Consider the following 22,408-nt stretch of genomic DNA (forward strand, 5'->3'; position numbering starts at 1 on the left):
AACAGCTTCTGAAAGCTCATAGTAGCAGTTAAGTCAGGGAAAATGAGGTAGTAAGAGGAAAGTGAGAATCACGGAATCAATTTAATGTCAAGTGTCTCTTTGCTCTTTGTACTAGAATCGGGGAAAGGTATGTTGAAATAATAGATAAATAAATTATTTTCCTCTTATTTATTTTAAAAAGATCTTTCGGTGAATGAATTATTAAGTTGATGAATGAAGGTAAGGAAAGTGGAATGGATTTATTCTTTTCTATAAGTTTTGTTTGGACATGTTGCAAAATGAATGGCTCTCAGCCTTCAGAAAGAGTGTTCTTCCCACACAGTGTGCCTCTTTTACTGCTCTGCCACATGTGACACCAAACACAATTAGCCTTTCAGTTGGGCTTTGCATTTTTCTGATCTTCTAACAACTGGGTGTCAGATATCTCAATGTATAACCACCCACTCACAACAAGATTATACATTAGATTCTTTGTTATCTACTTTTATGAAAGATTTCTGAAAGCTAAAAGGAATAAATTAACTTTACCAAATCTGTGATAAAGTTTCTTTTTCTGATTGTTAATAGTATTTCCATGACTGTACAATTAACCCCCATCAAAGGCAAGATAGTTACACTATCCTAAAAGGAGGACCCTGAAAGTTACACAGCATACATTTGAGGGGGGCTACATAGTCATATTTGCTCTAGACTAAATATTAACAATAAATAGCAAGCTGTTAAATAGCAATTAGAGCAAATATTTCTTAATGTAATGTAAACATAAATCAAGAATGCAAAACCAAATATAACACTTCTATTTAAATTTCTCAGATTTTAATGATCTTACACCTAAGTGTTTCCCCAGGTGGAGAGTTTAGCATTATTCCTATGTTCATACTTTGTAGAAATGTGTGGTCTGGTGAATGCTTGTGAACAGAGATGATGTTTGTCTTTTTCACATTAACTTCACAAATAGATACTCAAAAGATACTTGTTTATTACTGAGTGAAACAGTACGTAAACAAACACAAAACACTGATACTCAGAAAAATTCAGTAGATATGTCCAAGATCACACAGATAAAAAATGATTGATTCAAATCCATGTCTTAACTTCAGAGATCTCACTCTTAACTGTTAATTAAGAGAGATTTGGTTCTGTTATCTGCATACCTAGAGGGTGAGGACTCCTGAGGTTTTGATCATGTTCAGCCCACCAGGTGATCAATACCTAATAATTGGTGAAAATGTGTTGGTAAATCAACTTTACATCTAGGTAGTACCAGGCCTTAGAGAGAAATATTACTGTAAGTTCAAGGAGAAAAACGAGTATTGGCATTTATTTCTTGAGTTATGTAAATATGTGAGAACATTTTTGAGAATTTCTTTTTTTTTTTAAGATTTTATTTATTTATTTGACAGACAGAGATCACAAGTAGGCAAAGAGGCAGGCAGAGAGAGAAGAAGAAGCAGGCTGCCCGCTGAGCAGAGAACCTGACACATGGCTCGATCCCAGGGCCCAGGACCACGACCTGAGCTGAAGGCAGAGGCTTTAACCCACTGAGCCACACAGGCACCCTGTGAATTTCTTTATTATAAGGAAAACCTTAATAATTTCCAGGGACTTAGTAGCTCAAGCTGACCCATGTGCCGAGACTAAATTTCCCTGCAAGACAATAATATAAAAAGTGAACACAAACAGACGGATGGATGGATGGATAGATAGATAAATAGACACACATGCAATGGAATATTATTCAGCCTTACAAAAGAAGGATATCCTGCCATTTGTGACAACATGGATGAACCTGACAGAGAAAGAAAACTACTGCATGTACTCCACACTTACATGTGGAATCTTGGGAGGGGGAAAAAAAAAAAAAAGGCCAAACCTATAGAAAGTTGCCAGGGGTGGGAGGTGGGGGAAATAGGGAAAGGTTCATAAAAAGATACAAACTTTCAGTTCTAAGATGTATAAGGTCTGAGAATATAATGTATACATGCTGGCTAGCTGATAACATTGTGTTGTATACTTGAAATTTGCAAAGACAGAACTTACACTTTCTTCATCAATAGGAAAAGGAAGTAATAACTCTGTGAAAGATGATGGATGTGCTGTTAATTAACTCCGTGAAGGGAATCTTTCATGAAGGATACATACATCAAGTCATCACACTGTGCACTTCAGATATCTTACAGTTTTGTCAATTATACCTCAATAAGGATTTTTTAAATAAATAAATAAATAAATAAATAAATAAATAAATAAATAAATAAACCTAGCTAAAAACTGCCATGTTTATAAAGGGAAAAGTGACCTGGAGATAATAGAATAGTCAAAGATTGGGTAATATTAAGGTCAGTCTTAAAGGATGAGTAGAAGTTTGAGAGGCAGGAGGAAGAAACAAAAAAACATGAGCAAAACTGTGGAGGCATGAACACATATTAAGTGGCTGGAGAGCACCAGGCAAGTCCGTGTGATTGGAACTTAGAGTGGGCGGGGAGAACAGCACGATAGATTATACCGACCAGCAGTCTTCATAGCCAGGGGCTACAGAAGACAAATTTGCAAGAGCTAATCTGGCATGGGTAATCTTTTTAGTAACCAATTTCTAGATATTTAACTCCTAAATATAGCCCTTTCTAAAATTACATGAGAATGTCTCTGTTTTCTAGAAATCATGCCTTATTTTCTTTCTCATCTTCCCTTTTACAGCAGACTTTTTTCCATTTTCTGAAAGAGGTCTTTCTCTTATGCAACTTGAATTTTACTGCGCCTAATTGCCCAGGGGTAAAAAATACTGGTCACTAAACGAAGAGACAATGTGTGTGTGTGTGTGTGTAACTGAAAATTCTGCTGGGAATTTGGGCTAAGGTAAGATTATTTAATTTTTATTTAATGACTTCATATTATCCATCTCAGAAGATCAGAAAAGAATGCATTGCTCTGGGGTGCCTGGGTGGCTCAGTGGGTTAAAGCTTCTGCTTTTGGCTCAGGTCATGATCCCAGGGTCCTGGGATCGAGCCCCACATCAGGCTCTCTGCTCAGCAGGGAGCCTGCTTCCCCTTCTCTCTCTGCCTGCCTCTCTGCCTACTTGTGATCTCTTTCTGTCAAATAAATAAATAAAATCTTAAAAAAAAAAAAAGAATGCATTACTCTAGTGAGCAATGAATGTCTTTCACGAGCAAAGCTAAGAGACCATATAAGAAAGGCTGGAGGTTGTGATGTTTTTTTTTGTTTTTTTTTAAATGAAAAAGTAGCAGGAGGCCTGATCCATTTATTTATGTATGTATCCATCGTCCCATGTATCTCTTCTCTCTCCATGTGAGAAGGGAAATGATTGTCATGAAAATATGAATTTATACGTTTCTTTGAATTGAAAAATAAAGACAGACTTTGGGCTATATGCCAGGCATTTCCCACAAACTGAATAATCTAAGTCTACAAATCCAAAGTTTTGACAAAAAATATTTAAAATACATACTGATAAGAAATATACTTAAAATACCTAAGATTAGGGGCACCTGGGTGACTCAGTCTGTTAAGCATCTGACTCTTGATTTCGGCTCAGGTCATGTTCTCAGGGTTGTGAGACTGAGCACCGCACCCCTAAGCCTGTAGGGCTCCACACTCAGTGGGGAGTCTCCGGAAGATTCTCTCTCTCCTCTCCCTTACCCTCTTCCCCACCCCACTCCTACTAACATAAATAAATAAATTTTAAAACATACCCAATAGTAAAGCACTTTATCAAAACTTATTGTAATGGCAACAGTTTACTAAAATTAGCAATATTAGAATTTTCCCAAACTCTTGTTCTGTAGAACAAGTTGCCTCTATGTAAAAGAATAAAAGAAGTAGCAATTGTCATTAAATACGTTTTGGTAATATCTTTCTATACTTCCCAGAAGCCGAAAAGCAAAGACTGTATGACAAACACACAGACAGCAGCGAACTATGTCACCTAGAAAGAGAAAACCTGCCGCGAGAAGTGTGGTCAGCAGGCAGCCTCCAGCCCCCACAGACTGGGATCCACTGTGATGTTCAAGGGGAGGTCATGCTTTCCCCAGGCTGCTCACAGCCAGTGACTGGGCCTGGTAGAGAGATGACAGCCAGGCCATTTCTGCCAATGCAGGACTCTTTTAATAGCCATCTTTGCTCTTGGGCTCCCTCCTGGCCCCAGGTCTTTCTCAGGGCTGTGCTACATCCTGAAGCCTTTCCAGCTGAGATCCAGTTTCCTTTTTTTGCACCTCTCCTTTCTCAGGTTCAGATCTGCAGTGCAGGCGGAAGCCTTTCCTTTCTCTGCTCCTCTCTCCTTTATCGCTTACAGGTCTATCCTACCGGAATCTTTGACATTTCTAATTTTGTCTCCGACTCTGCCTTCTTATCAGACACTCTCTAATACTAGGGTATGACATCCTATCTGATTCTTTGCTTTCAAAAAAATTGAGAAGGATCTTATCAAATGGTCCGGTGCTAACTAATAAAGAAAAACAAATTTTGATAATAAACCAAGGAGTGGGCTAAATGGAGTAAGATAATCTCATTCCCTTGGGGACACCTGGGTGGCTCAGCTGGTTAAGCCTTTTTTGCCTTTGGCTCAGGTCATGATCCCAGGATCCTGGGGTTGAGCCCCGTGTTGGGGTCTCTGCTCACTGAGGACTCTGCTTCTCCCTCTCCCTCTGTGCTCTCTCTCTTTCTCTCTCTAATAAAATAAATAAAAATTTTTTAAAAAGGTGTAATCTCATTCCCTTTGTTTAAGATTGGTTCAGAATTCAGGCCTAGACAAAATGTTGTACAATAAAATTGTACAGGAATTGGTTCAAAATGGGTATAAACTCCAGTTTGGAGAAATGAGACACAAGGAAAAGTTTACTGGTTATTCTGGAAAAGAGTTTTTCTATTCTTTTTTTTTTTTAAGATTTATTAATTTATTTGAGAGAGAGGGAATGAAAGGGAGAGATAGCAAGTGGGGGAAGGGGCAAAGGGAGAGAGAGAATCTCAAGCAGGCTTCCCGCTGAGCATGGAGCCAGACCTGGGGCTGGACCCCAGGACCCTGAGATCACGACCTGAGCCAAAATCAGGAGTCAGACACTCAACCGTCTGAGCCACCCAGGCTCCCCAAGAGTTTTCATATTCTTAGAAACAGAACCACTGGAAGACAGTTTCTAGCTTCCTGTGAATATTGTGTATGTGAATGCGAATCAAAAGCTGTCATTTGCATGCTGTGAGGAAAGCAGGCAGAGGACAGGCCAACCAGACAAGGTTACAAGAGTCTACAGAGAGGCAGACGTGGAAAAGCCTGGTTAAGCTGATCTGAAACCACTTTCTCCCTGACCTCCTAGTTAAGTGAGGATGTATTTCCTCCTTGCTTAAACCTAGTAGAGTCAGTTTCCTACTTTTTATAGCCAAATGGATCCTACTTCTTGGCCAGTGTTAGCTTTCCTTTCCTCTGCTTACATCAGCACCTGTCTGGCATCCAACACGGGCCAGTCCTCTCCCACATAGAATGGATCCTGTCCTTCTTACCTCAGCTGCTCTGCTGGAACTAGCATGCAGTTGTTCCTCAGCATGAAGTCTCTAGCTTCTAATACCTCCTCTGTGGAATGGGACCAATTTGGATGTGAATACCAGCCTGAATCAAGTCCACATTGCTGGATTTTCTGCTACCGAGTTCATTTCCAGAGCGACATCTCTGTCTGCAGCCTCTATAACTTCCCCATCAGCCAATGCTGAGACTGATGCATGCATTAATTGAGATTTATTCATTAGTTATGTATGATGCCTATCTCCTCATTAGACTTTTAGCTTACTGAGGGCAGGTCCGGTGTATTTCATTTACCATTATTGCTTACTACAGCACAGGTGACGGTGTCTGGCACCTATTAACAGCGGAATATTTATGGAATTAGTGAATTACTGCATGAATGGCTGCATATATGATGCTACTTGAATGCGAAGTGTTTCAAAAGATTTTGGAATCTCAGGTTGTTCAAATAAACCACTTAAAAGCAACAATAATTCAATTTTAACATCAGTAATCACAATACTTCAAGTAGGAAGAGAAAATCTTTTATGCGTAATTATCAAATGCCTCATTTAACCAGCTCTGATTAGCTATTTAAATTGCATGTTCTGGGATGATTTCTCTTAAAATGAGAAAGCATTGTTCTTCTGATCTCACCAAAAGATCACCCTAACTATCATGTTTTAGAAAAAAATACAACCTCTTCAATCTCCACGACTTTACAATAAGAGAAATATAAACAGGAACTGTGGAAGTCCCCATTTTTCCCTCTCCAAAATATGCAATTACAGCCTTAGAGAATTACACATGCTAACACGGCAGCAAGCACACACAAACAGTCGTCCCATTTTAAAGGATCTCATTGTTCAATAACCTTATGAATATCAACATAAATACAATTTTAAACCTGGGGGAATAGTAATACATGAAGAAAGGGAGGAAGATAAGCAGTAGTACGCATGCAATTGGCTTCCAGCTCCAAAGATTTTTAATTCATATGTCTCCACTAAACTCTATATATTCACACAGCACACAAGCATACACACACACATACACACACACACACATACATAAATATGAACTTAAATATGTATCCATATCTATATTCACACATATGCATCACATTCTGAATCTTTTCTATGGTAATATACCTCAGCAACTATGACCATTAGCTTGCCTTGTCTCAGGATATTCTAAATTCATGGATGGACTCTAAGTTCTAAGTATTTGGGGGTAACCAGGGGGAAGCTGATATAAAATTTAATACTTTCTTTTTTTAAGAAAGTAGTCAAAGTCAGCTGTGTATAATTTATTCTTGTACTTCCCAGCGATGTAGATCTTGGCAGATTAATTCCCCCTTTCCACAGATGGGGAATTGGGGCCTAGAATACTTAACTAGCAAGCTCAGAATTTTAAATGCTAAAATGCCTTTTTTTCTTTTTTACAGTATGCTCAGAATTTAATTCTACCTCTAACGATCAGAGAGTTTATCTAAAGCCATTATTAAACACACAAGAACATTATTTCTACATTTATAAGCTAGATGTCAGAATTGGGTTGCCAGAAAGAATGTTTCCAGATAACTTTTATTTCTCTCTGAATTTAGGTTGCTCATGGATCACATTGCTATAACCCTACATCTGGTTAAAAAACAAAAAGCTAGAAGTTGGGAACCTTTTCTTGATTAGTATAGTAACTGTGGGTTTGTCAGCACCTAATAGTTGCATGTTTCTATTTTAGATTATGTAGCAGTGAAATTGATTTTCCCATTTAGGGAGAAGCCTATGCTGTAAGATCGACCGTTCTGGGAAACAGTTATATCCTCCTAAGACCCTTTTATTTTTTATGCCTAACCTGTGGCCTGAATATATACCAACCTTTCTTTATATACATTATTTTTTGCAATGTGATATTAATTAGGTATTATTATTATTCTTTCTATAGAACAGGTAAAGGAAATTAAGTAATTTTCCTAAGGTCACAGAACTGTAAGTGATAGAGCCAGACCAAAGTGTGACTTTAAGGCTCGAGTAAACAGAGGCTCTTATCTACATCATGTAATACATTCTCATGGTGTGTACCTTTCCAGTAATGATATAACCTTGACAACTAAAAATGTGGTCTTTGGACTGGTAGCATCAATATCCCCTCCGAGCTTGTTAGAAATAAAGACCCCCAAACCCCATTCAGACCCACTGACTCAGAATCTGCATGTTGACAAGATCACCAGGTGATTCTAATATACATTAAAGTTTGAGAAGCAGTGGTATAGGACACAAAGATGTTGAGAGGAGACTGGGTTATCTGTGTTCCATTATGTCCTAACTTGATCATAATGGATAAATTAATTTTTCTAAGATCCAGTCTGCTCCTGAACAATAGAGATCATAGTACCTCCGGGTCTGAGTTGGTAGGAATGAGAAAATGCAAGGAAATCATAACCAAGCTTGCCTGACACATAAAAGGTACTTAATAACTGGTAACTATTATTAAATATCTCTTAAAATTGCACTTAATTTATGCTTCTGATGGGTTTGGAATACCTGAAAAGATCATAGCTCTTCTTTTAAAATAATCATATAGTGGGACAATATATTGGAATACCAATCAAAATATTTCCTTCTATTGCACTATTTAGAATCTTCTCATCTTCACTTAGACTGTAGAGGCACTGATGGCCACAAGAATGAGATTGTATAGTTGGCTAGCAGAGAAAACTCTGAGTGCACAAGGTTGGGCCCTGAGGGGCTTAAGGCATAAACAATAGACTTAAAGGAAGAGAATCAGATTGACCAAGTAAGGTCACATCATTCCTGGATTTTAGCAGCATCCCCCCTTAATATTTTACTCCCTTGCAGGCTCTTTCCCCATAGTCTCCAAACCATAATTTTCTGACTCATTTCATCCTGGCAGAGTTTTCTTTGGGACACATTAAAATCAGCATAGATTCTGGGCCTTTGTACTTTAGCAACTAGTGAAAAAAATTTTTTTAATATTTTATTTATTTATTTGACAGACAGAGATCACAAGTAGGCAGAGAGGCAAGTAGAGAGAGAGGAGGAAGCAGGCTCTCCGCAGAGCAGAGAGCCCGACGTGGGGCTCTATCCCAGGACTCTGGGATCATGACCTGACCAAAGGCAGAGGCTTTAACCCACTGAGCCACCCAGGCACCCCAACTAATGAAATTTTTTTAATAAAAAATAAGAGAAGACAAAATGATGGTGCATTAGTCAGGGTTCTCCAGAGAAACAGAACCAATAGCATGTGTGTCTGTGTGTGTGTATATGTGTGTGTGTAGAGAAAGAGAAAGAGAGACAGATAGAAAGAGTGTGTGTTATTATAAGGAACTGTCTCATACATTATGGAAGCTGACAAGTCCCATTCTGCAGTTGGCAAGCTGGAGACCCAGGAAGACCCAATATTTCAGTTTGAATACAAAGGCATGAAAAAAGCCAATATCCCCATTTGGAGACAGTCAGGCAGCAGGAGTTCTTCCCTTAGTTTTGCTGTTCTATCTAGGCAGTCAACTGATTGGATGAGGACCAACTTACTTTAAAGAGGACAATCTGCTTAACTCAGTCTATGGATTTAAACGTTAATCTCATCAAAAACGCTTTCATGGAAACATCTGGAATAATGTTGGATCAACTATCTGGGCACCCTATGGTCCAGTCCAGCTGACAAAGAAATAAATGATTACAGACAGTTAAACTTTATTTTACCAAGTTAAGGATATTGTATTACCAATACCGCATAAAAGAAGAGGCACATTTATGACTTTAACGAAGACACTGTTTCTAAACAATTCATAAACTGAATTCAGTTTGGCTGTATGTAGACTACAGTGCATTGTCCTTAATTTTCTGATTTTAATGTGACCCAAAGAAAACTCTGCCAGGATGAAATGAGTCAGAAAATTATGGTTTGGAGACTATGGGGAAAGAGCCTGCAAGGGAGTAAAATATTAAGGGGGGATGCTGCTAAAATCCAGGAATGATGTGACAAAGACCTGATTTTCTGTTAATGAAAGTATGGAAGGAGTGAGGAAAATGTTAACCTTAAAAATAAAACTGCCAGAAAAAAAAAAAAAGATTTATTCAGGAATAGCACAAAATTACACTCTGGGACAAGCAAGTTACAACAAAACCATAGGACAGTCTGGAAAACAAAGGAAAGAAAAACTATTTTAGAGTAAAAGGGGGAAGTTGGCAAGGCTGTTATAAAGAAAAAGGCCATTGAAGTAGACTGGGAGTGCCGAGGATAGTGGCTTTTCATTGGGTGAGTTACAGCAGTCTCATTGCCTGCGCTGTTGCCTGGTTGAGAAGGGAGATCTTTTCTTCCTCTTGCTGGAACAGTAACATTGTCGTAGCTAAAGCACTTTCTACTTGCAAGGTAAGTTGCTTCCTATTGCGTCTGCAATAGGAAGTTCTGGCCTCCAGACTTAATCTTAAATGAGGTTTCCTTTTATTAATTTTTACAAAATGCAGAGGGCACGCGACTAGGAGTCATTATGCTCCTTGGAGCTGTTCTTTTCTCATATGAGAAAGGTTGGTTGAGATATTATTAAGATCTGGTTGTCAAATGTCATGATTCTAGATGTCCAATTGAAGTACATCTGCCAGATGACAGAAATAAAACAGAATGTCAGAAGCTTAAGCTTCAGGGACCTGATGAATGATGGTGTTATGGGCAGAAAATTGTAAAGTCATGCTATACCTTACAGGTGACTCTAGTCATTCTGCAGTTGTAAGAAATTCATAATTTGTTCCTTTATTTTCAGAAGAGAAAGAAAATAGGGCTCAATCTTATCTTTAAAAAAGGCAAAATAAAATAAAACAGCAAATAAGTCCTTTGCAAAATATCTGTAGAGAGGAAATAAATGGGCACAATACTACTGCTTTAGCTGTGAAAAAATTTTTTCAGATACTGTGTGTTTGTGCAAGTTCCATTTGAGACATAATGAAGAAATTAGTTGCTTTTCAAATGGACAATCATCCATTCTCTGCCACAGGTTGCCAGAATAAAGCAGTACACTGCTAAAGGGGGTGAAAATATAATATGGTGGTGGAGTCCAGGGACAGACTGATTAATTGCAAGATCAGTTATAGACGTTGTCCCTTACAGTTAAGTTAAAAGTGCCTAGCTGCCATTTTTTAGGGGCTAACTTGGTTTAAAAGACCTCATTGTCTCCATATGGTAGATTAATTTCATTATTCTTAAATTTCAAATCTTTATGAAATAGTGAGAATACTGGTCTTTAGTGAAGTTGGGTGTAGCAGTCCCTCAGTACTCCACTCATGTAAGATGATCGTGTATTTGAACATATTTGTTAAAGAATCACAGCTCAATATATTCTTCACATCAGTGTACTTTGATGGAATCTCAATGCCTATTTCAGCCTAGGAATATACTTTATACACTGGGCTCAATAAAACCTAATCTAAAGGTTGTATTTTCAATGTAGACAAGTACACTAATGACTCCAATTTCACAGTCTTGTGCTATTTCTTAGCCAATAAAATTATGATTGACTTCCTATGTAATTATATGTTCTGGGCTAATGGTTTATTTACACTTGTAATCTCTAATTCATGTTCTTTAAAGAGGTATTTTTACTTTAGTCTTTTCCCATGGAAGAGTTTTAGGCATAAGAACAGGATATTGTTAATTATATAAATGTATAGAATTTGAAAAACTCTAAATTAATAAAATCATATCTTCATTTTAAAATGAGAGTGTGGATGTAAGGTATTATTTTATCTTCCCTGATACTCTGCTTGTGGTCTGAGTGAAAGCTGCCGTCTTCCTTTGGTTATAACCTCCCTGCCTGCTGTAGTTTGTATAAAAGTGAGAAACTGACCTAGGCTGTATTGATTGTAGTATTTCCATTCCTAGCCACAAAAACTGGCCTGGGACAGAGCTAAAGGGGTAGGGGGGCATTGGCTGTATCCCAACCCAAGTTTTCCCTAGGAATTTTCAATTGAATTAAAAGTAGAAGGGAAGAGCTCTTCCCTTCCTCATAGATAGTTAGGAACTTATGATCCAGGAGCTACTAACAGACATTAATCTAGTCCAGGATTTCTCAACATCAGGAGTCTTGACATTTTGGGTCAGAAAACTTGTTGTGGAAGCTGTCTTGTTCATTGTAGGATGTTTAGTAGCATCCCTGACTTCTGCCAACTAGATGCCAGTAGTACCCTTCTCCCATACTATGGCATCCAAAAATATCTCTAGATATTACATTATATTATATATTATATTATACCATACTATATTATTAGATTCTGCTAAATATCCCCCAGTTGAGAACCACAGAATGAGCCTCATGTATATGTAGCAACAGGAGTAAAGGAAGTCAACCCTTTCAAGAGAAGCAAGAAATAAAGACAGAAAAAGAAATATACCTGTTCAGGACCAGTTATACCCAAATAAATCATTTTTTCTTTTTGGCTATATAAGTGCATCAATTCCCTGTGTTCTAAAGTAGTTTGATTTTTTTCTTTTGTCAAGTGGGATGATAAAAATTCTGAAACAATAGCAGGAAAAGACAAATTGAGGAACAGAGCCAAAGCACAATAAAAAAAGAAATCTGTCCATAATAGGTCTTGATCAAGGCATAGATTCAACTGTGAGTTTTGAAAAAAAAGAGAATAACTTATAAACCTGTTTAAAGAAAAGAGAAGATAAAGAAATTGCTTATGAAACAGATGGTCAATAGTATAAGTAGACTTATCTTCACTTCAGAGCCTCTTATCTTCAAGGTAGTCTTGGTGTGAGAAAAAGAAAAAAGAAAAAAAGAAGGGAAGGGAAGGGAAGGGACCCAGATTTTCACTTGTGTCTTCTTGGGATTATACACATGTCCAGTGATGATTTCCTACTTAAAGTATGTGTCTGTGTGTGTGTTTGTAGTTCTCTAAAAATGGAGCATATATGTTTCCTATCCAATCAACTGCCAGTAATACAAAAAGAAAAGGAAAAATACAAACTGTGGACCCAACAAGTGGTATCTCCAAATTGGATCTTACACATGAGCCCACTGACTCCAAAACTCACATGAGTCATCCTCTATGATGATGACTTTCACCCAAATACAACCTCAATTCCTGTAAACACAGGGAATAAGTTTCTTTCTCGCTAGGATTTCAGGTCAAAATGATAGATGCAGCATTGATGCTTCTGCTCTGAAAAGCCAGTTGAGGTAAGAAGACTTTTAATTTCCCCCTTGGAAACTGGAATAAAATGGGTAGAGGGAGTGGAATCCTTAGGAGGGGGAGAAAAAGAAAAAAGAGTAATACCTGGCCACAACCAATATTACAAGATGGACTTAAACTATTTTCAAGACATACTAAGTCTATTACCAATGCTATATAACAGCTACAGCACATCCACTTAAAATCCTTCTTTATCTTTTTTTTTTTTGAAAGATTTTGAAAGAGAAAATTAACTGAAAGCAGGAAATCTGTGTTTTGGGAAGCAGTTATTGAAAGAAGGCATGTGTTGAATGAAAAATATATGTAAACTTCAGGGGAAACCCTTCTTTTAAGTAAAAATCAAATGAGTTATTTTGTTGTTAAGAAGCTTTTTATGATGAGCTATCCAATAGTCATATTTCCATATTAATAACAACCACCAAAGCACACATCACAACAACCAACTCAAAAGCTATACCAGGTGTTCCACCTCTAGATGACAACATAAAGAGTTCCAGGGACTTGTTCTCCAGTCGGAAAATTATAAGACAGCCTCTTTAGCAAGTAGTGTTGGGAAAACTGGATAGCCTCATATAAAAGGATGAAATTGGGCCTTTCCTTCATATCATATGCAAAAATTAACTCAAAATGAATCAAAGACCTAAATCTAAAATTAAAACTTTTAGATGAAAACATAGGGGCGAATCTGCATAACCTCAGATTTGAGAACGGATTCTTAAAAATGACACTGAAAGCATAAGCAATGAAGGAAAAAAACAGAAATAATGAACTTCATCAAAATTGAAAACTTCTTTGCTTCAAAGTGCATCATCAAGAAGTGAAAAGAAGTATCTGCAAATCATAATCTGATAAAGGACTTTTATCTAGAATATATAAATAACTATTTAACTCAATAATAAAAAGACAACCTCACTTTAAAAATTGGCAAAAGACCTGAATGGACATATCTACAAAGAATAGCCAAAAGGCACATGAAAAGATGCAAAAGGAAATACAAATCAAAGGTACAATGAGATATCAGTTCACCCAGTAGGGTGGCTACAATACAACAAAAACAAGCGAACAAACAAAACCAGAAACCAATAAGCATTCATGAGGATATGGAGACATCAGAACCCTCATACACTGCTGGATGAAAAGTAAAATGGTGTAGCCAGTTTGGAAAACAATCTGGGAACTCCTTCTATGGTTAAGTACAGTTGTGATATGACCCAGAAATCTTACTCCTATGTAAAGGCCCAAGAGAAATGAAAATATATGTTCTCATAAAAAATGTATACACCAATTTTATAGCATCATTATTCATAATAGTCAAAATTGAAAATAACCTAAATGTCTATCAGTGAAAGAATAAACAAATATAATGGATAAACAAAATGTGGTATATTCATACAATGGAATATCTTTGGCTGTTTTAAAAAGAATAAAATACTGACAAATGCTACAATATTTGTTGAAGACATGTTAAGTGAAATAAGCCAATCATTAAAGATCACATATTATAGGATTCCACTTTTTTTTTTCCCTAAAGATTTATTTATTTGACAGAGAGAGATCACAAGTAGGCAGAGAGGCAGTCAGAGAGGTGATGGAAGCAGGCTCCCCGCTGAGCAGAGAGCCTGATGTGGGGCTCGATCCCAGGATCCTGAGATCATGACCTGAGCCAAAGGCGGAGGCTTGACCCACTGAGCCACCTAGGTGCCCCTAGGATTCTACTCTTATGAAATAATGAGAATAGGCAAATTTCTAGAGACAGAAAATAGATTAGTGTTTCCTTAGGCCTGGAGATACAGGAGGGGGTGGTGGTTAGAGTGATAGTCAAAATGTATAGGGTTTATTTATTATCTAGACGATAATCTAGAAGCAAAAGTAAATAACTATAAAGAAGAAAATGTCTGCATAAATTACTATATATTCACACCATGGTATATTGTAGATCCATTTAAGAAATGTATTAGAGCTATTCTTAACTTTGAACATTTCCACAAGGTATTGTTGAGTGATGAAATGAGAGGCAAAATAGCATGTATAATAGGACTTCACTTTTATAAAACAAATTTTAAAACTGTGGGAGTGAGTGTGTGTGTGTGTGTGTGTGTGTGTGTATGTGAGTCTGTACCAAATACTGTAAGAAGATATAAGGAAAGATACATACTACTTAACAAAAGTTAACTGTGTGGGTATGCATAGTATGTGTGTGGGATGGCAGTCATATGGACAGAAAGGAGGAGAGGGGCTAGGCAAGACATGTAAAACTAAAAAGGAAAAAAAAAGGTACTGTACCTAAATATAAAGCATTATTTTTTTAAAAAATATAAAGCATTTTTATGTGATTCCCACTTAAATAATTAATGGTCTTAGTGGTTACCATTTATCTGGCAGGTATTCTTTCTTTCCTGTTTTATTGAGATAGAATTGACATTTAACATTTTTAAGTTTAAGTTGTATAATAATGATTTGATACATGTATTTACTACAGAATGATTATCACAGAAGATTAGTTAACATTCATCACATAAACAACTTTTTTCCTTTGTGATGAGAACTTTTAAGATCTATTCCCTTAGTAACTGACAAGTATATAATACAGTATTGTTAAAATACAGTCATCATGTGGCACACTCCATCCCCAGGACTTAAGTTATAACTAGAAGTTTGTCGCTTTTGACCACTGCACCTAATTCCCTCACCCTCTGCTTCCGTGGGTAGGTGTTCTATGTTTACTGTATCATTTTAACAACCTGTGAGTTAGAGATTATTATCTCCATTGTCTTCAGATAGGGAAAACACAGCGTGGAGTAGTAAAATAGGTTGCATAACAATATGGTTGGGGCCATCCTAATAAAAAGGAAGGATTCTCACCCCAAATTTGTGTTAGATGTCAAGTGTAGTGATGCCAAAAACACCCTGAGAGGGTATGAAAAGGTTTATTACTACATAATGAGGCTTTCTGGGGAGAGCTGGGCCGGCCTCTCAGGTTGTTCTGAAAACAGATTGAGAGAACTGAAGAAGAATGGCTTGGGGTTTTTATGGTGGGTCAGGGGGTGGGTTCCTGCAGGCAGAGAGGGGGTCAGATGGTTTGAACCTCATGTCAATGCCAAAGAAGGGAGCATTTGGGCTTTCTTACAGCTTGACCAGATGTGGTAGGAGAGGAAGAGAGAAAGTGTGCTTAAAAGCTACCAGCAGCCTAACATCAAAAAATGGAGCCCGATTCTTTATCACAAATGGTTTAAAAATTATACATGCCAATATTTATGAAAAATGTTTAGCTTTATATCTGCATTTGTGTATCTATTTATTTTGATTAAAACAAATGTCTAGGTTGTTTTTGTGATACTTATTTAAGGCTAATACCCAAATGATACTTAATGTCCTGCATGTAATATAACGTGCATGGCCAAATACCTCAAACTTTAGTCTTGAGAAAGATCTATTTCAAAAAATTAGCAAATATTAAATAACCAACATATGTAGTTTCTAAATATAGCCATAAGATAAATATGAAATCACTTTGGCCACTATTACTTAATTACTAGGTTGCATAGGATTACTAATAACTCAAAGAATAATGTCAATGTATCTTGGTAATTTTTTTCAACTGTGAAGAACAATTACTTTACTCTTACCAAACCAACTTGTGAACAGTTATCATTAATGTTTAATAATAGTAAATTACTTTTTATATATTTACTTCAAGATCCTAATGTCAAAGTGAATAGTATTTGAGAGAAAATTGTCATGAAATAAAGGTGAATTCATAGTATGCTTGGTAACACGCTGAATTCTTATGAGAATCTGCTTCAGAGGCTGGAGCTACTGGTACAAAAAAAAACACACCACAGCCAGTCATTTCATATTAAACTTTTTATTAAAAGTTTATGAGTCTTCATAATATATTTAAAATGACATGTTCCACAAACAAACATTTGGGCAAAAAATTTCTATATGTACTTATTGGCACACAAATTTAAAATAAAAACTAAGCTAAATATATAGATAGATAGATACAGATATCTATTTATCTATCTGCGTATATATATATCTCTCTCTCCAAATTCATATCAATTATCTGGAATACCTGAGTTTCAAGCTGTTGGTTTTCCAGATAGTGTGAAACATTTTTCATCCACTTCATAAAGGACAAAGCCCATCCAGAAAGAGTAACTTTGGTTAATAGACGCTGTCTCCCAAAGATCACACGGAAGTCCTCAGTGGGATTCAGGTTTATCTTCAGAGGTTTCTTCCATGTGGAGGTCAGTCTGTGATGCAAGGAAGGATTCCCATGTAGCAAGGCACTGAATAATGGAAATACACCATGAGGAGATCAACACTAGTTAACTTTCAGTGGTGAAAGGATTAATAAATCCTTAAGTATTTGTTCCTAGAGCAATCTGCCCTGCTCCTCTCTCCCACCAGCAAGCCAGAATCCTTGTTGTTTTCTACATATTTTAATTTATAATGAGGGATACTATTGATAATAAGAGGAAAACAAAAGGTTAAAAAAATGAGTATGAATTAGTTTGCTAAAATAATCCCGTATTACCCCACTGTCAGGAAAGGAAACTGCTAAATTATGGAGGAAAAGATGAACCATTTGGATCCGAGGAGGCAGGCGTTAAGCATCTAGACAGAGGAGTGGGGATATAAGCATGCATCTATCAGATTTGAATCCTACTCCAAGTTTGAGTTTGGGCAAGCTGATGAATCTTTATTATTTTTTCTCCAGCTATAAAATTACATTAATGACAATACTTAACCACTAGGGCAACTGTAAAAAATCAGAGTTCCGTAATCTGTATAAATCTCTATGCAGAATGCTTAGCACAAAGTAAGTGCTCAAAAAATTAGCAGTTACTGTATTATGATGGTCTCTTGGGACTAGGTGGTGAAACTTGGTCATTCATGTGCCACAGGAGATGAAAAAGGATCAGACGAGACTGAAGGTGGTGGGGACACGCCAACAGGAATGTGGCCACCTTTGTGATATTGCCTAGTACTGACCTGCCCAGGCCTAGTCTCAGTTATCTGTATGAAGTTTATCCACAGCATAATTTTAATAGTTTGCACATATTTAGGGTTCTTCTAAAACCTACTCTAACATATATTCAGCATGAGCTAATATTGATTAGGAAAGAAATCATGGTTTTTTTTGCGAATGTGGATAGATAGCTATATACAAATACATATCTTTTTTTTATATAATACACTGAAGTTGGACTGATTAACACTGGTTTACCTGTCTAAACTACTTTCACATCACTTCTTCATCCTCTAATCCTTTTACAGCTTTAATATGTCCATGTCTGACAAGTAGTAAGTGACAACCAGCAATTTCCCAAACACAGTACAAACTCAAAATTTTAAACCTCCCAAATTATAAATGCGCTGTGTTCCAGAAAGTATGTACGTATGGACTTATGTATGTGTGCGTGCATGTATGTGTATACACACACATATACATATATGTACATGCATATGCATATATTTGTGTATATACAACAGTTTTTCTAACTGAAGATTTAGAATATGGGAAACATTTTGCCAAACAAGGTTTTTATAAAGGGTATATGCGGTGATTTGATTCTGAGATAGTTTGAAGAGGAAATGAATAATAAGGCTAGAAAATTACATATTTGCATGAGAACAGTAGAAAATACTGTGGAAGACTTAATTGCCAAATTTAAAAAAACTGAGTAAATTACTGAGTAAAATGTTGAGTATTTATTATGTGATATATGTATTTTGAAAGTCAGGCTTGGGATAATATAGGTCTCATAAGAATAATTAAGTCTATCAAGACTTTAAGGGATATTTTTGATTTAAAAATTTTAGCGTACTGGAAGCCAAGTATAAGCCCTGAAGCATAATATCAGCTACTGTGATGAATCAGTTCTGGGATTTACCTTTATTCTTTAGTAAGTTACTAACTTTCTGATTTTCTACTTTGCGTGTACAATAATAATATCTACCTCATTGGAATAAAGAAATAACAAAATAAAATAGGGGTAAGGAAGGAGAGGTCAGGGAATAGAGAGCAAGCCAGGTAGCTATGACAGGGACCATCTGGCAAGCAGAGGAGCCTCCTTTGGCATGGTACCGGAGAAGAAGGAGATGTCTTTACATCTAAATGCTTATACCCATGAGAAGGCATTAAAGATAAATACCTCACATTTGATCTCTCTTTCAACTTTTAGATCTATGTCTTTTATAACCGCCCAAACTATACATAATTTGAGAGGTAGGGGTTGACATAAAATATCTATTCACTCAATAAATATTTCTGAGTTCTTACTAATATCAGGCACTATGATAGGTGCTGGGGCACAATCCTTGACCTCATGGAACTTGTGATTTAGCCAAGGGACATAAGGAAGCAAATATAATCAACTTCATGGTCTATGAAGTTGCAGGATATGATGAAAATAAATATCAGTGGGATCTAAATCAGACTAGAATGAGTTAATGCATGTTTCCTAGTAGGAGTAAGCCCTTAACTCTCTGTTCATGTCTGTAAAAGGGCAATGTGAGGAGTCCACTGGTTAAGTACTTGGGCTTAGCACTTCTGTTGCTAGCCAAAATGGTGTAATAAGGACTAGACTTACTCTTTTGCTAAAAAAAATATAGATGATAGATAGATAAAGAAAAAATATATGAAATGACAGTTTTTAAGACCCTGAACATCAGGCAACAGAGGACAGTGATCCCCGAGAGACATGATAAAAACAATCTGAGCTCTATGATTATCCTACTGTTATGGGCACAACTGTGTCCCCAAAACTCATTTGTTGAAGCACATTCCAAGATACTTCAAAATTCATCTGTCGAAAACAGAGGATCATAGGGGAAGAGAGAAAAAATAAAACAAGATGAAACAAGAGAGGGAGACAAAGCACAAGAGACCTTTAATCACAGGAAACAAACTGCAGGTTGCTGGAGAGGAGGGGAGTGGAGGGATGGGGTAACTGGGTGATGGACATTAAGGAGGGCATGGGATGTAATGAACACTGGGTGTTACATAAGACTGATGAATCACTGACCTCTACCTCTGAAACCAGTAATACATTATATGTTAAAAACTGAAGTTAAATTAAAAAAAATAAAATTAATACAATAAAAATTCATTTGTCGAAGTATTTATAGAATGTGAAAGTAATTGGATATAAGGCCTTTGAAGAGGTGATCCAGTTGAAATGAGGCTGTTAAGATGGGCCCTAATCCAATCTGAGTCGTATTCTTATAAGAGGAAACTGGTTATACAAGAAGACAACAGCAACGACAGCAGAGAGGAAGGACACCGTGGGGACACAACGTGCTGCCATCTGCAAAGTCAAGACGAAAAGCCTCAGAAGAAACCAAGTCTGCCAACATCTTGATCTTGCACATCTGAACTCCAGAATTGCAAGAAAATAATTTTTTGTTGTTTAAGCCACTTAGTATTGGTATTTTGTTATGGCAGTCTTAGCACACCACTACACCTATTTATTGCCTTAAGAGAATTTCCAGGTCATGATGGAAGAAGGTGAACTTAGATGTAACCAGGCAGACTGCTTGAGTTGAAGAGATGGAGCTGAGTCTACAGAAAAGTAATGCAGGAGAGATCGTAGAGCAGAGTACCGGAGAAGGAGAGCAGAGAGAGCACTCTGGAGATCTGTGGTGGGTCTCCCTTGGGCATTCAGTGGAGTCCTGATCGGTACAAACTACTTGAGGCCTGGGAAAAAAGCCACCAGTGAGGAGTAGAGTGAACAGTGTCCATGTTCTCCCAGGGCCTGGAACAGTACAGGATCCCACTAAAAGAGACTGGAAAATCCCATAATTCAAGAGATATTGGGTAGAATATAAAGAAGGGCCTTGCCTCAATATTGGGAAATAATTTTCCCTATACTAAAAGATGCCCAAGTACCACCTAACAAATCTTAAAAGTAAGACCCTAAAGGATCAAATTCTGTCCAAGCAACTTAAAATTAAGTGCTATAGGAATAGAAAAATATTCAACATGCAACAAAATTCATAATATCTGGCATCTAACTAAAATTTACTAGGATAAAAAGGAAGAAAACAACCCATAATGAGGAGAAAAAGCAATCAATTGAAACTTATATACAATGGAATATTACTCAGCCATAAAAAAGAGTGAAATCCTGCCATTTGCAACAATGTGGATATAACTGGACTGTATAATGTTAAGTGAAATAAGTCAATCAGAGAAAGACAAATACAATGTGATTTCACTTATATGTTGAATTTAAGGAACAAAACAAATGAACATTGTGGGTAGGGGGAAGAGACACAAACTAGAAAACAGACTCTTAACTACAGAGAACAAACTGAGGGTTACTAGAGTGGGAAGGTGGAGAGGGGATGGGCTAGCTGAGTGATGGGGTTTCAGGAGGGTACTTGTCATGAGTACTGGGTGTTGTCTGTAAGTACTGAATTACTAAATTCTACACCAGAAACCAATATTACACTGCATGTCAACTAACTGAAACTTAAATAAAAATTTGGAAAAAAAAAAAAGAAAGAAAGAAAGAAACTGACCCAGAATTGACAAAGATGTTAGATTTAGCAGACAAGGACATTAAATGAGTTATTATAAAAGTGTCCTAGCTGTTCAAACAGTTAAGTAGAGGCATGGAATAAATGAAGAATAGACACAAACTAGCCTTCCAGAGATGAAAATTACTATGTGTGAGATTAGAAAATATAACGAATGGAATTAATAACACATAAGACCAATGCAGAAGAAAACAATTAGTGTAGGTGAAAGCATAGGAATGGAAAGCATCTGAAAGCAGACACACAAAGAAAAAAGATCAATGAGAAGAAAGGAAAAGAGCATCAGTGAGCCAGAGTACAGGCTGCAGCAGGATGATACGTATGTAATTAGCATTGCTGAGCAGGTGGGGTGCACAAACACTTTTGAAAATATAAATGGCAATCTTTTCCAAATTTGATAAACTACACACCCACACATCCAAGAAACTCAATAAACTCTAAACATGAGGAAGAATGCATCAAGCCACTTTCTAACCAAATTGCTCAAAATCAGTGATAAAGACAATCTTTAAAGACAGAGAAAAATGATGTTACATACAAAAGAAGGAAAGATAGGGATAAGTATTTCTCATCTGAGATAATGTAAGTAAGAAGACAGCAGAGTAATATTTTTAAGGTACTGAAAGAAAAAATATTAAAAAAGATGTAGGATTCTATGCCTAGCAAAAATATCCTTCAAAAACAAAGATGGAATAAAGATATTTTCTGACATATAAAAGCTAAGAATTTGTCACCAATAGACTGTACTATAAGAAATGTTTAAAAAAAAAGAAAAAAAATTTATCAGGCAAAAAGAAAATGAGACCAGATAGAAATATGAATCCATTCAAAGGAATGAAGAATACAGAAAATGACAATTATAGGGAATAAGAAAAATAAATTCCTTAAATTTATTTAAAATATGATTGACTACATGATTATTCATAATAATAGTAACAAGACCTTGTGAGGCTTATAGTACATGTACAAATAAAAAATATGACAAAAAGAACACAAAGGCCAGGAGAAAGAAAATGAGAAACATGATTATAGGTTCTTAAATGATATGTGAAGTGGTATAATATTACTTGAATATACTTGATGATAAGATTAAGTTATAAACAATAAACCTGAAAATAAGCACTAAAAAATAAAAAGC

The 22,408-nt window shown here is 36.5% G+C and overlaps 1 protein-coding gene across 2 annotated transcripts in view; it reads right to left on the reverse strand.

Moving 5' to 3' along the window:
- Positions 1-16,569: 16,569 nt before the first annotated feature.
- Positions 16,570-22,408, reverse strand: part of SNX7 (sorting nexin 7) — a 95,266-nt gene continuing 89,427 nt past the window's right edge. Inside the window, exon 9 of one of the 2 annotated variants that reach the window (XM_080801798.1) lies at positions 16,570-17,012. In XM_080801798.1, the coding sequence (XP_080657924.1) occupies positions 16,926-17,012 (87 nt within the window). In that variant the 3' untranslated portion in view covers positions 16,570-16,925. The remainder of the gene's footprint in view (positions 17,013-22,408) is intronic. The other variant, XM_080801799.1, reaches the window with a different exon arrangement.

Source organism: Martes martes (genome assembly GCF_963455335.1).
Source record: "Martes martes genome assembly, chromosome: 4".
NCBI lineage: Eukaryota > Metazoa > Chordata > Mammalia > Carnivora > Mustelidae > Martes > Martes martes.